The sequence below is a fragment of the Periophthalmus magnuspinnatus genome, chromosome 23 (genome assembly GCF_009829125.3).
Source record: "Periophthalmus magnuspinnatus isolate fPerMag1 chromosome 23, fPerMag1.2.pri, whole genome shotgun sequence".
Classification (NCBI taxonomy): Eukaryota; Metazoa; Chordata; class Actinopteri; order Gobiiformes; family Gobiidae; genus Periophthalmus; species Periophthalmus magnuspinnatus.
The window spans coordinates 15471039-15487690 of record NC_047148.1 but is presented as its reverse complement, the minus strand read 5'-3'; the positions used below and the strand labels follow the sequence as shown (position 1 = coordinate 15487690).

General features: G+C 41.3%; 2 protein-coding genes across 5 annotated transcripts in view; one reads left to right on the top strand and one right to left on the bottom strand.

The window, feature by feature from the left end:
* eps8a (epidermal growth factor receptor pathway substrate 8a) overlaps window positions 1-16652 on the top strand; it is a 180889-nt gene that overhangs the window by 88566 nt on the left and 75671 nt on the right. The window lies entirely within an intron of this gene.
* The window catches only part of flncb (filamin C, gamma b (actin binding protein 280)), a 24229-nt gene continuing 8883 nt past the window's right edge, over window positions 1307-16652 (bottom strand). Inside the window, exons 9-50 of one of the 4 annotated variants that reach the window (XM_055231770.1) lie at window positions 16230-16352; window positions 15503-15640; window positions 15297-15423; window positions 15063-15199; window positions 14794-14987; window positions 14616-14729; window positions 14392-14535; window positions 13828-13951; window positions 13592-13752; window positions 13413-13503; window positions 13146-13315; window positions 12952-13069; window positions 12613-12875; window positions 11928-12525; window positions 11584-11757; window positions 10037-10199; window positions 9796-9956; window positions 9560-9727; window positions 9339-9462; window positions 9107-9263; window positions 8856-8972; window positions 8074-8263; window positions 7972-7995; window positions 7640-7887; window positions 7371-7463; window positions 6883-6982; window positions 6651-6791; window positions 6443-6571; window positions 6194-6367; window positions 5945-6106; window positions 5510-5713; window positions 5273-5425; window positions 5069-5191; window positions 4695-4952; window positions 4133-4402; window positions 3904-4041; window positions 3670-3785; window positions 3401-3533; window positions 3101-3277; window positions 2807-3025; window positions 2507-2713; window positions 1307-2275 (exon numbers count right to left, since the gene is read on the bottom strand). In XM_055231770.1, the coding sequence (XP_055087745.1) occupies window positions 2088-2275; window positions 2507-2713; window positions 2807-3025; window positions 3101-3277; window positions 3401-3533; window positions 3670-3785; window positions 3904-4041; window positions 4133-4402; window positions 4695-4952; window positions 5069-5191; window positions 5273-5425; window positions 5510-5713; window positions 5945-6106; window positions 6194-6367; window positions 6443-6571; window positions 6651-6791; window positions 6883-6982; window positions 7371-7463; window positions 7640-7887; window positions 7972-7995; window positions 8074-8263; window positions 8856-8972; window positions 9107-9263; window positions 9339-9462; window positions 9560-9727; window positions 9796-9956; window positions 10037-10199; window positions 11584-11757; window positions 11928-12525; window positions 12613-12875; window positions 12952-13069; window positions 13146-13315; window positions 13413-13503; window positions 13592-13752; window positions 13828-13951; window positions 14392-14535; window positions 14616-14729; window positions 14794-14987; window positions 15063-15199; window positions 15297-15423; window positions 15503-15640; window positions 16230-16352 (7013 nt within the window). In that variant the 3' untranslated portion in view covers window positions 1307-2087. The remainder of the gene's footprint in view (window positions 2276-2506; window positions 2714-2806; window positions 3026-3100; window positions 3278-3400; window positions 3534-3669; window positions 3786-3903; window positions 4042-4132; window positions 4403-4694; window positions 4953-5068; window positions 5192-5272; window positions 5426-5509; window positions 5714-5944; window positions 6107-6193; window positions 6368-6442; window positions 6572-6650; window positions 6792-6882; window positions 6983-7370; window positions 7464-7639; window positions 7888-7971; window positions 7996-8073; window positions 8264-8855; window positions 8973-9106; window positions 9264-9338; window positions 9463-9559; window positions 9728-9795; window positions 9957-10036; window positions 10200-11583; window positions 11758-11927; window positions 12526-12612; window positions 12876-12951; window positions 13070-13145; window positions 13316-13412; window positions 13504-13591; window positions 13753-13827; window positions 13952-14391; window positions 14536-14615; window positions 14730-14793; window positions 14988-15062; window positions 15200-15296; window positions 15424-15502; window positions 15641-16229; window positions 16353-16652) is intronic. The other 3 variants (XM_055231771.1, XM_055231772.1, XM_055231773.1) reach the window with 3 other exon arrangements.

The following is a 16652-nucleotide window of genomic DNA, read 5'->3' as shown; positions in this document are numbered from 1 at the left end:
ACATATATTTTTTGATGCTAAGCTATTTTAAACAGCATTTCTGGCCTTGAACCTGGGTGTATCCAGTGTAAGTTTTCTGGTGGAGGGTCTGAGATAATATTGCTATGCCTGGAATGTCTGTATTGCATTAAACTTATCTATATCCATGGAAACATGTGGTGATGTCAACTTGGCCAGTTCAGTGAAGATAGGTAATGCTCCATGTAACGTTGCCTTTTTCCAGGGTATTTTTGAGCAATAAAAACACCTGTAATTTAATAAATACAACATAGACAAGGTGGTATACTGCGGACATAGAGGGACAAGCAGGTGGCGGACAGAAAAGAAACAGAATACACCATTAATATGAGCAACTAATATCATTTCCTTCATACTTGTTCTCTTGTGAAGGTCAGATGCAGTGTATTGATTTGTATGTGCAGGTAGTTCTCACCTTTACAGGCGTTTGACCCATGTGTGTAGGTCAATGGCAGAGTCCTTGGAGTGGATCACACATGCAGTCTCCGGGCCTGATGAGGAAGCTGCACAGTATACACATTTTGGAGTGGATCACACATGCAGTCTCTGAGCTGATGAGGAAGCTGCACAGTGCACACAGTTTTTCACTATGAATCATTAGTAGATTTTCCTTTTGTATATTTCTTGAGCAGTAGCCTAGCCTATATAATAAATACACCAGCTCTGATCAATCTGAAATCCGTCCATTAAGCCTACGACATGCTTGTTAATGAAACTAACATTTACTTCTTGTAAAACCTTTTGACCGCGAGATCTATGCAAAAATAATCAATTCGGTCATTAGTTTGGTGCTTTATCTAGAGTAAATTGTCTAGAGTAAATTGTTATCGAAGTACAATCTAAAACGCAAAAAGATCACAAGTCCTATTTCATGACAAACAAAATGTAAACACCTATACAATACACTTACATTAATGAAATAATAAGAAAAACTTACACGTTTGGGCTGATCTGAAACGACCGCACGTTTTCCACTGACAATGGTCTGCTGCCACCTGGTGGCCTGATGTAATAATAATACAATTGTAAATTTTAACATATTGAATTAATCGGCCAAACCCCCAAAGTCAAGAGTTGCAGAAGCTGTTGAGCCATGTGTGAAAATTCATCAGAAACATTATTATTTGCCAGAAGCCTAAACAACAATTTTAATTTGAGATATGCCTTTGTGAAGTTCAGACAGCAGAAGATACCATAACCCTCACAAGGTCCAAAGAATGCCTCAAATAGAAATGTAGGGTATTTGAGCTCCATAATAAGAAACATCTTTTTACAAATATCCAGAAAGTTTTAGTAAGCAAATACCCTTTATTATGCCTGCACAATCTCACCAGACTCAAAGTTGTATATCAAACAATTCACAGATTTTGATACATAGAAAATTACTATAAAATGTCACTCTCTAATAATTCTGCTGCAACATCACAATTTCAACTTTCCCAGAATAAGGTGATGCCCCTGCACACTTGTATTCTTATAGCTTAAAAAATGAATTGTCATCAGCTTTCACCTCAGCAGAAAATTCAGCTTACATTCTTCATATAAGACCATTCTGTCAAAATAATGAAACAAGAAAAAAATTCTGAAAATAAATACAATAAAAAATCAATAGATGACCAAAGTCACAGCTCAGGATCATTGGTTTACACACAGGTTTTACCACATTCAGTTGAAGAGGTTTGTAAAAATTAAGGAACATTTTCTGATTTATCTGCAATAGTTTGAAGCTGCGTAATATTTTAGCCCAATCAAGCTCAAATATCACTACGCATATAATGAGTAGTCACTGCCTCTACTCAATCATTCACTGTTGCTGGTTAAATGAAATTAATTCATCTTGTGACAGGAATGCTGATATAGGCTTGTATTGTAGCTGTGGAAACAGGGTTTGTGTTGAAATGAGTGAATTGATGAATGCTCTTCCACATTTTAATTCCATCAGACAGACACTACAAACCGGTGCAGCGTCTGAAACTGAGGCAGCAGTCCTACAGCAGTATTAACAATCGTCTCCATGGGAAGAACAAAATACAGTTCATTGGGTCTCAGAAGAAGACCAAAACAGATTTTTAAGGGACAGTAACATGAAATGGGCTTCCTGGGATGTGCTCGTCGCCCCACTTGACTATGAGGATGTAGCTGCCCTGCTCTTTGACAGTGTAGGTGACATTGTACATCCTGTTGCCCATGTGCTTCACATACACCTCCTCACACGGCGTCTTTGGCCCATGCACACCAACCATCAACATGTTTGTACCTGGAACGGAAGAGCAAAGAGAACAGACAAAATTATACTGTAGGCATAGTTTGTCTAGTTTATAAAGGACATTGAGAGCTTATTATGCTGTAGGTAGAACCGGCATTATCTTGCTCTTTTTATTTATTTATTTATTTATTTACCAAATATATGGACAGCACTGTATAAGATAATTAGTAGGGCACTAGCATGAACATTTGCATTGTTTTAAGCTTTGCTTTATGGCTTTACCTGCTTTGCTGCAGTCCACTGTAAACGCATTCTTCTGACCAACAAAAGCTTTTGAAAGTCCTGCGCCTCTGGAGGTGACCTTGCTAGCATCTGAAGAGAATTTGGGCAAAGAGCTGAAAGCCCCGCCCACTGTTGAGGACTTAGAAACCGTTTCCACAAGAACTGAAGAAGTTTCATGAAGACTATGGCCACCAGAAAGACGCGGCCCTATAAAGGTTAAATGAAAGTACAATTACTACACCAAACCTAGACAATCTGCTGAAGGCCTGTTTCACATCAAAAATGATTTAGTCTTCATACCTGTAACTTTAGCCTTGAATGGGCTACCCACAATGTGCTGAGGTCCTCCATATTTAATAGAGATCAGGTAGCTTCCTGGAGCCATGGGCGTGTAGAAGACCTTGTAGCCTTCAGGACACTCCTGGCAGTCCATCTTCACTTTGGATGGCCCATCAATAGTCACAGACAGAGCTCCTGCGCCCGCATTGCATGTGTTTACGACAAACTCAGCTGCCACACCTACAGGAAGTGAATACATTTTTTTAAGAATCACATTTTCATTTGTTCTTCTTCTTTCATTTGTACTATGCATACCTGTGATCCCACCCTCCAGTCCAGCCCCAAAAGCAGACACCATCCCTGGATCACCAACCTGCCCTAAGTCTCCTACTCGGATCTTAAAGGGACTTCCAGGAATATGGCTGCCATTGAAGCGCACGTCAATTGAATGGACTCCATTTTCTCGAGGGACAAACCTGATAGCATACTGGTCTGAAGAGAATCAAAGAAAAAAATCACTTCACTGATTCCAAGTAAAACAATTCAGTTGGCATTTTGAATGGCATTGTGTAAAGCATAAAACCATTCAATAGAACAACAGTAACAGATTATTACCTTTATCTAGTTCTGTTATATAACATTCTTCTATAGCTCCAGATGGTGTGTGGATTTTGGCATCAACTAGCCCTCTGACTCCATTCAGTTGCACAGCAAAAGAGGCTTCCTGACCCACCACTAATCCCATCTCCTACAGAACACATTGACAGATAAAACATGGATTCATCAATAATATTGTAGATACCCTTATTTTAGGTTTTAGAGCAGTATGTGTATCTATTTTAAATTCCTTCGAATAGATGGCAAATTGATTGAAGTTTTCTCACCTGCAAACTGGTTACTGTGAGGCGGCGGGCATCGTCTGACAGTGTAGCGACCGGGACAATAAAAGGAGAATCTGGGATGTGCTCATCATTAAATTTAATAGATACCTCATAATCTCCTAGAATACACACAACAGAACGTGATACATGACCTTGTACTTTCCACATGCCAACATGTTGAATACACCTCTAATGTCATTCTATAAATAATTATTTTCTCTTAAATTCAATTCTCACCAGGCTCCTGAACTACATAGGACACACCACATGATCCGTCTTTTCTATCTTCAAAGGTGATCTCGGCCTTGCTGGGCCCCTCTACAGCGATGGACAGACCGCCAGCCCCTGCCTCTCGGGTCCAAATACTGAACTCCGCTGCGGAACAACAAGACAACATTAATCCCTGGATAGAGTGAAAAACAAAAGCATGATATAAAAGTAAACTTTTTAGACTGTAAAAGAATACCTGGGATCCCTGCCACTCCTCTATCCAGACCGGTGCCCCCTGCTCGGACTTTATGTGCCCCTCCCTCACCCAGGGGTCCTACAGTAAATTGGAAGGGGCTGCCAGGGACGTGCTGCCCCCTGTATTTGACACTGACTGTGTGAGGTCCCATTTCCTGAGGGATGAAGCGGACACTGTATGTGCTGTCCTCTCCTCGGATGATCTCGGCCTCCTCAGTTTTGCCACTGGGACTGGTCACCTGAGCTGTCATTTCCTGGTTCGCCACCTCACCTGCACAAGAAATATGCAAACATCAAGTTTATGTGAAAAACAAAAACAATATAGTTTTAAAAACACAAAAGAGATGCAGAGATTATGCCATGAAGACATTTACTAGCAAATAATGTTAATGATAATGTTATTTTGGGAAAGGAAAAAGACAGATAAAAAGTATCATGCAAATTAGAAGCACGCTCTTTGATCAGTTAAAACATGCCCATTCTTGGTTCTCTGAACCTTTATGAAGACAGCTGAATCCTATTTTTCTTTCCATTAATTTAACACAACACACTTGTCCACACACCATCCTGAAGCGGTGGTCTGCTACCAGCTGGCATCCCACTGAATCCACTGAGAGCATCACGGCCCAGGAAGTCTCCAAACACATCCCTGAATGGGTCTCCTCCCACCTGGGTGCTCTCCTCCACTCGGACCTCCCTCTTGGTCTCACCTCCACGAGTTTTACTGATCTCTGTGCGCTCTGTGCGTGTGTATGTGTGGCTGCTGCGAGTGAAAGTCCGAGTCACACGCTCCTGAGCTGAAACCATCTGAAACCAGTTTCCTACAAATGAAGCAGGAAGTCAGCAGGAGACAGAGCAAGGGCTGAGGTGCATCATGGGAAAAAGAAGAAAATGAAAGGACAGGCAGTGTGGACCAGAAGCTGTGAAACCTCCTCACCTGGGATTTTGAGGTTGAGATCACAGGTGCTGCCCACAGTGGCAATAGAAGGAGCTTGTCGCCTTCTGGTGATGCTTTCCTTCATCCGACCCTCTCCAAACACTTTGACTGTGAATGGACTTCCTGTTGGTCATAAATACTTTGTAAACAAACCCTAACAATCATGAATCAAGAAGGAAAACTTTTTGGACAGAGTATCTGAACCTGGAACATGCTGGTCAGCAAACTTAATGTTAATGATGTAGTTTCCAGGCTCGGTGGGACAGTACGTGACTTTACACGTCCCGTCCTCCACATCCTCACAGTTAATGTCCACTTTACTAGGACCTTCAATAGACAGCCCCAAACCTCCATAGCCTGAAATACATTTTATAGTAAAAAAAAGATGAATATAGTGTATAATAAATTCTTAGTAACAAAGATCAAAGATCATTGTGTTACCTGCATTTCTGGTATCAACAATGAACTCTGCCATCTCCAGAGTGTGGCCCTCCACTAGGCCCTGGCCGTACACTTTGACCTTGCTTGCATCACCAATCTCTGATTGTCCAACCATGATTTTAAATGGGCTGTTGGTCACGTGCTTCCCATTCTTCTTCACACTCACCACATGTTCTCCCACTTCTTTTGGTGTGAAAGAAATGCCTATGGATAAAATAGTTGTACATGTGATAACCAACGTTAGGGTAATATTAGGCAAGGCAAGTTTATTTGTATTGCACAGTTCATACACAAAATAATTAATTAATAATTAATTAAATAATAATAAGTGCTTCACAGAATAATATATTAAAATCACAATACAAACAAATCAATGAGCCTGGATTTAAACTTAACATTATGAAATGCAAACTATATAGAAAGTGGACAACTTACCAATGTGGCGGTTTGGCAGTCTTTTGAGCAGACAAGGCTCCTCATTTCCAGATGGAGCTCTAATGCTTGTGGTCAAACTGCTCAAGTCTGTCTCTGTGATCTTTAGGGACACATCTGTTGCTGTGCCAACGTTCAGCTGAGACATTCTCATAGAGTCATCTCCTGAATATGACAAAATAGTTCAGAAAATTCAGGTAAATCTAGAAAGGGTTAGTCAAGAGTAAAGTGTGACTCCTAGTGAGTTTGCACCTGTGATCTTAGCAGTAAAAGGGCTGCCTGGGATGTGTTTATCATCAAACTTGACAATAATGTTGTAGTCCCCGGGTGCAGTGGGCAAGTAGGAAACTGTGCATGTTCCATCTTTGTTGTCTTTACAGCTGATTTCTGCTTTAGAGGGACCTTCCACAGCCAGTGACAGACCACCTACAAAACAGAGATATTAACATGACTTATTTTAGTTTATTCTATTATTTTAGTAACTATTGTCTTATGTATTACCTTCCCCTGCGTCCTTGGTAACAATAGTGAAAGCAGCCGGTCTGTTTACCATACCATGACTTAAACCAGGACCATATGCTGTGACATGACCACTGTTAATGGCATCCACATAAAACTGGAGTGGACTTCCTATAACCAACAGAATGTCAAATAACACATAATACATTTAATTGTGATCATTAAATACAGACACTACATTTTAGTTTACCTGGGATGTGGTTTCCATCATACTTGATGTCCATCTCGTGCAGGCCCCTTTCAGTAGGAGAGTATTTCACAGTCACAGTGCCATCTTTGTTATCCGTGATGTAGGGACAGGCAGTTCGACCAGAGGGCATCCGCACAACACCTAAACAACATATAAACAATGCTCAAACAAACTCTGTTTTCTGGAATACGTTACACCAGAGCAGGTACTGCTGTAGTGGTTACTAAATTACCCGTGATCTCTCCTTTTTGCACAGTGAAAGGAATTACTAGGCTGAAGGGGCGGAGCACAGCGTCCATCCCATCCACAACACTGGCAGGATCATCAGTGGCCTATACCAAAGGCAAAAGGAGCGGGCATTAGTCGCATACTGGGAGTTCTGGGACAGTGTCCAGAGAGAAGAAGAGGAGGAGGAAGCTTCACAGCAGAGAGTCAGAGTGAAGCACAGACTGGCCAAAAAGAGAGTCATCGCATCGTTTTGAGTATAAACCAAAACACTTGCAGTAAAAGAGAGAGTAAATGTGATGTGTGTTTACATGGGTCTTAGCAGAGGCAGCTATGATGCAGCAGACAAGATTGTCATGCAAGTCTCAAGCTGAGCATAACATTTAAAGCCAAATGACTATGAGTGGTAAAGCTGACAGGTTGCTGTACTAAGATGATGAAGGACAGTTTGTAGAAGCCAGATAGGCCAAAAAGAAAATGTTGATAATATTGTACCCATGAAGGGGATAAGCCCAAATAAGGAGAGTAGGGCGGAGGTATTTGAAGCTTGTCACATGGTTCTTCAGTCATTGGGATAGTTTCACAGGCCTGTCAATGGGAAGCAAGGTCAAGTTTTTGAGCAAATCATCATGGGCATAGTATTAACCTATATGGAAACCACTGAGTACTTTTATATTTTTTTCATATTCGAGTTTACAATTTTGCAGTGTTAACTTTTCACCAACAGGTGTCATCCTTGTCCTCATAACAGTAGACAGACTCACCACTACATGAAAGGGGCTGTTGGGGATGTGTTCCCCTCCAAATCGGATTGTGATCACATATTTCCCAGGCTCTGGTGCTGTGTAGTAAATGTCAAAGGTCCCATCTGCATTCTCAACTACATCCACATCCAGCTCAGCTCCATCAGGTGTGGACACTTTACAAGTCACTTTGCCTTTCCCAGCAGCCTTTGCATCCACAGTGATGACTGTCTCCTCACCTATCTGAATGGTCGGGCTTACTCCTGAACCTTTTGACAAACATTTTCAAAAAGTTTATATTGTGACATTCAAGTTAAATCAATAAACATGTGTATCATATAAAAAGTACTGACCTGGTCCATGTCCTCCGATAGACACTATAGGACAGAAAAGCCCACAATTAGTTAGACATTTAATTTTGAATAAAAGATGTGATTGTGTTTAGATCAACTAACCTGTGACCAGACATTTGCTGGCATCTCCTGAGGGAATGGCATGGATGCGGTATGGTGAATATGGAATCTCATCTCCTCCATACTTGATAGTGATGGTGTAGCGTCCAGTCATGTCAGGGACATAAAAGACTGTATAGGTCCCATCCCGGTTGTCTCGTATATTTGCCTTCTTAGGTTTCCCCTCAGGATCCTAAGGACATGGGGAGCAGTGTAATACAAACCTGTAGCAGTCAAATGGCCATCACTGGTCTCTCAGCAGGAGCCATAACTCCTCATCTGTGGCGCCGAGAGAGATTAAAATTTGACACATAAAACTCATATTTAAGCCAGTGTAATTGATATAGAAATACATTTGATGTGGAGAAGTCACATTTTACCCACAAAATCCCCTATATTTACTGAAACCTCTCCAAGGAAAAAAATTAAACTCCTTTAATTGAGACCAGTGATGTGAATGTCTTTTATCACACACGAGAACTAACTATTTAAAATGCAGGTCAACACACAGTTAGAGGCAGTCCCTAGATACACAAATCAGAAATAGTGTCTGTTAGCTTATCAGGCAAAATCAATGAAGGTAAGTGCATATGAACGCCACAAAAGGATATGATGGCTATTTTTAAAATCAAATTTAATCTAAAAACAATGAAGACATATACATAAATACTGGTATAATTTGTTTTAAAGTAGGTATTACGATGGTTGGACACTTGGGAAGGAGGGGTGAGGAGAGAGACATGAAACATGATGAAGAGGTGAGTGGGAGAGGGTCGGAGCCTTACACTGCCTTTCTTAAGAATATGGAAGGGGATGGTGCCTTTTGCTATATGAGTCTCCCACACCCTCCTGCCCCAGTCCTCCACATAAACAGAGGCTTCACGAGTGCACCCATCAGGATCCTGCAGCAGGACACCCCCAACAAGATGCCAACGGGTGGGATAAGCACAGATCGAATCACACCGAATGTGAGTAACACAGACAAAGACACTAGAGAGATACATGAAAATAAATGTATTTTTTTTATGTGACTTACCAGTATTTGAACAGTGAGCAGTCCCTCGCCTGCATCCCTAGCATCAATAGTGAACTCCACAGGTAAACTGGCTGGGACCCCTGAAGAATTCAAGCCCGGACCACTAGCACGAACTTTACTGGCATCGTGAGCAGGAAGTGTCTTTATTTTGAAAGGGCTAAGAAAATATGAAAGGCTGAATTATAACCTCACATTTCATAAACATTTTGTCTGTGACTCACTCACTGCTTACCTGCGAGGGACTTCCTGATCAGCATATTTGACACACACTGAGTATGGACCATCAAGGGCAGGTGTGTAGTTCACTGTGTAAGTACCGTCCCCATTGTCTGTGATGCTCACTGGTTCTGTTAGACCTATGCAAGACAAAAACAGAAACAGGACAAAATCCACTTCACTCAAGCGATACTGAGACTAAAGGATTAAGATTTTTTTTAAGTCTTTGTTCTTTACCTGTTGGCCCATACAAGAGAACCTCTAATGGGGCCATCCCAGCTTTGCTGGTGTCAACAGTGAAGGTCTGGGGAACCTGGGCCCGGACCCCATTTCCAAGTCCTGGACCTGAGCACCGGACTTTACTTGGGTCCACCACCTCCCTCACAGGCACCCGAAATGGACTCCCTGCAACAAAGAATCTAAATATTTGTACAATGTAATACAATACACAGTGTGGCCTGCAGGTCACTGACCAGGGATAGGCAGTCCTCCAAAGGTAATGTTGACGTCATATTCTCCAGGGGTAAATGGGATGTACTCCACACTGCAGCTGCCGTCTTTGTTGTCCTTACATGACATCTTTGCTTCAGAGGGACCCTCAATGGCTAAGCCCAAACCTCCAGTGCCAGCCCCCCTAATGAGAGCAAAATTCCAAAAGAGGAGTACTGAGAAAAATCTTAAATACAATTTAACATTTCATTAACGGCTCATTACCTTGTCTCCACAGTGAAACGGTTTGGTTTGTTCACAAGTCCCTCTTCCAGACCAGGGCCATAAGCACGCACTCGACTGGGGTCACAACCCTCAGTGACTACAACTCTGAACAGACTGTTGGGCACTGGCACGTCATCATACAATACTTCAATAAGATGCAAACCTGCAGAAAGAGATTCAAACATACATTGCTGTAAAATAGTACTCAAAATAATACCTAATACATTTCTCTCCTCTAATGAGTTCTTTTCAGGTGGGTACATAATTTGCTTGTCTCTATGATTTTATTGTTTTGCTTAAAATGTTCCAAAGTATTAACTTCATTTATTTTCACAGAGACAAGCAGATGGCACCACTAGGCCAAGTTACAGGCCACAACTGTGGATAGGTGACTTCAGTAAAAATGCATGTTTTTCAAGTGAGACGGTTTAATCCCTCATTAGTCCAAGAGTGGTTTAATGTAGCCAGAAGTCAGAATCCAGAAGGGATGTGAGCTGAAACATCTTGATCACAAAAACAATGTCCAGATGACCATTGCTGAAACCGTCTCTACATGTTTTCAAGGTATTTTTGAGTAATAAAACAGATATAATGAAATAAATACTGGATTAAAACGTTAAAAGTGCCAAAACTGTGGAACATTCCAGGCAGAGCAATAACATCTCCATGGACACAAGCCGATAGTGTACCCTCTACTGGAAAAGTTACATAGAGACAGAACAGATGAAATAGTGATTATCCATGCCAATGCATGCCAAATATACATGCATTTTCCTTGGGAATTTAAGGGCTTAAAGCTGCCACATGCAGTAGTTTTTTGGGATACAAGAGATCTGTATTTCATTAAAAGACCAGCTTGAACGAGGTCTACAGTGAGTATTTCTGCCCCATACAAAGCAGAGGGCTCTGACATGTCACACATTACTATCACTGGAAAACTATCTGGCTTCAGCTATTAATACCAGACAGTCTTTCCCTCCCTCTTTCGCTGGCTTTAGTATATGCATGAAGTCATTTTTCTTTTAATGAAAACAAATTTAGCCAGTTGAAGCTGAGAAAATCAGGGTACACAGTAGTTACATAAATATCATTTGAAAAGTCAGGAGTACTTTTGTGTTGAAAACAGAACTTATTTACAGAAAAAAAAAGAAAGTATTTTTTACGTATTGTTTTAGACTCCTAACAACCGCTCAGGATTAAAATATCCCACAAACTCACACTGCATGGTGTTGCCTTATGTAAAAGAAAGATTAATGATACTTTGGAATGTTCTCTACAGAGATAGATATGTTTTATGCCATACTGTGGAATATTATAGCCAAAGGAACAACATTTCTGTGGAGGCCCTCCTGCAGTGAGCTAGTCCAGCCTTTGTGGAGATACAATCCCGCTCACAGCAAGGACATATGTTTTTCTGTGTTTTTCAGTGCAAAAAACATCCCAAATGAAAAGAAAATCGTATTTATTTTTCGGCCAAAAAGTTACATGGTGGGGTTTTTAGATAAAAAAAATATCCCCACTGTCTCTGTAACGGTGATGTTTCTTACCATCTTCATATGGCGTATACTCCACTCTGTAGGTGCCATCACCTTTGTCTGTAATGAAGGCATCTGTGGTGATGCCTGAGGGATTCGAGATGCCCACCTTAATGTGGTTTCCCCCTGTTTTGCAATTAACTCTTGCATCTACAGTAAAATGTGTGGTCACCTCCTTCAAGAGGCCTGCAGAGAAAAAAAAACATTACTTACACACAACACTTATAAGTATAAGACTTTTCAAGGAATTTTCAATTGTTGTAGGTGTGTAAATACAGAGAATGTAACAGAATGAATATCAAGTAACATGAATGCTGCATTGAACTTTCTATTTGTAAATTAATGTTATTGCTTACCTCTAGGTTCGACTCCTGGCCCGTACACCATGACGCCGCTGGTGTCAACGGCTGGATCCACCTGCAGTCGTGTGGGGAAGTTTGGCACAGACTGTCCTCCATATTTGATGGTAATGGTGTACATTCCCTGAAACTGTGGGATGTATGTGATGGAGTAGGTGCCATCGCTGTTGTTCTGCACATGGACCTCAGCTTTGGCCCCAGAGTCTGAGATGATCTCAATGGTGAGCTCTGCGTCTCCAGCTTTTGAGCAGTCCACAGTGAAGAAGCCATCCTCGTTGACTTTTCCCCGCTCCAGACCCGGACCACTGGCGGTCACCTTGCTGGGGTCAAACGCTGGCAGCACAGTTGCTTTGAAAGGGGACCCAGGGATGTGCTGGTCTGCAAACAATATGTTGATGGAGTATTCTCCAGGCTCAGTGGGCAGGTAGGACACTGAGCAGGACCCATCTCCATTATCCTGACATTCAATCTTAGCTTCACATGGCCCCTCCACTGTCAGACCAAGACCCCCTGTTCCAGCCCCTTTTGTGTCAATGGCAAATGGTGCAGGTTTACCCACCACGCCACCTTCAAGTCCAGGACCATAGGCTCGCACCTGGTGAACGAAACAGTATTTCCTTTTGAAATCCAATCAGTCACTTCAAACAAATGAGAAATTTATGGCATTCATTTATTTTCTAACCTTTGAAGGGTCTGGAGGCATGACACCTTCCACAGGAAATGGGCTACCAGGAATTGGGTTCCCATCATAAGAGATGTCCACTCTATAGGTGCCCTCCTCTGGTGGGATGTAATTTATTGTGTACATTTCATTGCTGGTGCCAGACTCAAGTTTGCACGGGATTGGCCGTCGCGATGGAGAAGTTATTTTGACATCTAGTTTCCCTTGACCTCCAGCTCCTCTAGTGCAAACTGTGAACTCCTGATCCTTCCCAACATCCACTTCTTTGAGAAAATAGACACAAATACATTAAAATGCTTATTAATCTACAGTTAAATGTTATTTAACTTTTGTACTCACTGTTATTTAGACCCTGGACTTTGACCTTGTTGAGGTCAAGAGGAGGAGCCACAGTGATGTTGAATGGGCTCTTAGGGATAGGGTCTCCACCATGACATACTGTGATAGACATGTTACCCTTTAAAAAAACAGAAATGTGTTAGCTTAAAGTCACAAAATGTATTGATTACCCGCAGCACCCAGACCAATGTTACCTGTTGAATAGCAGTGTAACGGACAGTGTAAGAGTAATCATGATTGTCAATTATCTCAAAGTCACGCACAGCTTCACTCTTAACTGTCCCAGAAAAGTAAACTTCAGGTGTAGCTTTTCCTGCTCCTTTTGTGTAAATGTTAAAGTGAGTCGGTTTTCCTACTTCAACTCCTAAAAATGTCAAATGAGACAGACAATATTTAATTTTAAATATATAAAACAGATTTTAAAACTAAATTATGAATCTGATTTGTACACAATTACGCACCCGTCTTGTTGAGTCCTGGTCCTTCAGCTCTGACCTTTGCTGCATCGTGAGAAGGCTCTACCTTTATTCTGAAAGGGCTAACTGGGATTTCCTGTTTTATACAAGGCATAATAATATCTGCTTTATCAATTGCCTATTTTGTCAGCGATAAATTTAAGTATGTAAGTATGTCTTTTTACCTGATCAGCAAACAGAACCATAATGGTGTATTGTCCAGGACCCGGGGGTATATACTTCACAGTAAATGTGTCGTTGTCATTTTTAATTATGTCAAAGTCGATATCAGCCTCTATAGGACCAACCACCCCGGGAGCACATTTAATCCCAATACTGACATCACCTGGGGAGAGAGAAATGGGTATTTAAACAAACACATAAAAACAAAAGTTAATGAGATAAAGAAATAGCTTTTTACCTTGTCCAGCCTCACTGCAGTCCACAGTGAAATAAGTCGGCTCATTAGACTTTAGTCCAAACTGTTCAACCCCTGGACCATACACTTTCACATTCTCTGGGTGACTGCCTTCACCAATAGTCACCTGTTTATGAGAATCAAGTAAAATTGAATAAATGTCCTAAATTATATATTATTTGGTGTAATACATCCACTAGTTTCTAACTGTGACTTTTATTATTAATATAATGAATCTAGAAAAGAAAAGTGACTGTCTTTCCAAGTTTTATATATATCCACCCACACATGTAACTTGGGTTAATTGTCACACAGAACCTAACAACCTCAGTATAGGACTTCTCACTTGCAGAATCTCCACTACCTCACACTTATATGGGCTTAACTAAGCAAATGGTGCTTTTATAGTCATGTAAATAACATACATCATAAAGAAGATCTGATGGTTTCCAAAGCAGATCAAAACAGCACTTATGATTAGAAAAGTGTCAAATGTTATATATGACACAATGCTCTTTATCAGTTAGCTATAACCACAGTGCCTCAAATTGGTGAGTGTTTCCTTACCCTGAAGGGACTTCTGGGGACATTGACTTCACCCCATGTTATGATTATTGTGTGTTTAATAGGCTTTGTAGGAATGTAGACACAAAAGTAGGTGCCATCACCATTATCTGTGATCTGGATGTCAATTGGAAAACCTTCTGCATCCTAAAATATAATGAAAAACATACATGATAGTTTTGGTCTTAGATTTGATTAATGAAACAAACCACACACTGACATCTTACCTGTGCATACAACTTCAGTTCTCCTCCACCAGCTCCATGTGTATCAATAGTAAAATCAGCAGGTTTGTTGACAATGCAGCCTATCGGTTCCAGACCTGGGCCATAGCAATTTATCTAAAGAAAAGAATACCTGTTAAGTATTCAATTAATATTAGACACAAAAAACTTATAAACTAACCTTTTCTGGAAAGATGCTGGAAGCAGCTGGGAGAATATGTGCCATGAAGGGACTGTCTTTAATGTCCTCATCGTCACATATGACATGAACAGCATAGTCCCCAGCTTCAGTGGGCCAGTAGCGCACATCACATGAGCCATCCCCTTTATCATCACACTCTATCTTGGCTTGAGATGGCCCCTCAATGGAGAAACCTGTAAATCAGAGGAGTGTTGGTGTACTGACAGAACTATAAAACTAATAGAGAATAGTCTATTAAAATCACATACCAAGCGTTCCAACCTCCATACCAATGGCTTCTACCACAAAGTCAGCACTTTTTCCCACCATGCCTGTTTCCAGACCAGGACCCCAAGCACGTACTTTCTGAGGGCCAGCCTCCTCACTGACGTGCACCTCAAACGGGCTGTGAATTATATGACTTTTATAAATACATGAACAAACAGGAGCATGTGTAGTGCACATGTGAGGGTCCAAACAGATGTTGAGGGGATGTGTCTCACCTGCGTGGTATGCTGTGTCCTCCCCAGGTGATTGTAACTATGTATTTGCCCGTGTTGACAGGGTAATAGTTACACTCATACAACCCATTCTCCAACTCCAATACCTTGACCGGTTCATCCAGCCCCTCTACAATCAAACAAACACTCATAAGCTCTCAGAGTCTTATTCTGTTATTGCTACACTCCTTCATGCTTCAGTGTCTTACTTGGTCCTTTCACAGTGACATTGAGCTCGCCGCTACCAGCTCCTTTTGTGTAAACTTTGAAATCTGCCACTTCTTTAACCCTCACACCCTTTGGCTGCAGGCCTCTGCCAGACGCCCGACATGCATTTGGATTACAAGCTGTGAGGAAAATGCACAAGTTACATGAGCCTTATTACAGAAAAACAAATAAGTAATTTTTCACTGCACATTCAACACTTTTGAGATAAATGGCTGCAGACTGTCTCGCCCGTTAGTCAACTGAACAGAATTGGGAGAAGCAGTTTGTTGCTGAAAAAGGAAAAGCAGCAAGAATGAAATAGTTGTTAAGAAGCTATTAAGAACCACAAGAGTTTGTTATAAGAGAAAACAGCAATTGCTTCTGCTACTGCGGTATTAACAGTAGATTTAAACATAAAATGAACTGAATAAGTTTGTATTTTGGAAACAATTCCAGAAGAGAGCATATTTTTTTTCTAAATGAGGAATCATTTTTATAAGAATGATTTTAACAAAACAAATTTTTTTGACTTTTTTATTCTGACACCTTGAGGGAGTTCACACATTCACTCTGAGGACAGACTGAGGACAGAAGGCTGTTCAGTGAAGCAGGCGCCAGCACATGCTGTAAAGCTGAAGACCCCTCAGAGGAGTCAAGGCCAGATCGAGTGGGAGAAGAAAGTGGGCTAGCGCAGCAGGCTCCAGTGACATGCTCCGCCCCTTTACTAACTTGGTCGCCTGGGTTTGGGAGGGGTTGGAGGGGGAGCTCTTCGGGTCTTGTCTGCGGGTGGAGTGCGCACAGACTCAGGCATAGCCTGCACAGGGGACCCAGCTGAGGGGCTTCTCTGTGAAACTGGAGGAGGTAAGAGTCATGATGATTAAGAAAAGACTGAGGCCTCCAGGCCAACTGTGCAGCAGCAAGTATCATCCACTCAAGGATAAGATTGGAGATAATAAAAAGCCCTTACACAAAGTATATACTGTACCTCAAACTTGTTTTCTGGTTTTGTTTAATATTGAATGTGATCTAAATAACAGTGGAGGCATCTTGAAAGACAAATCTATATGTTTCAGGATGAGTGATGGAAAGGCCTTACCAGTCAAGTGCTAGTTTATGATTGTGGAACATGCTGTTCACATAGCAGGTTCAGTC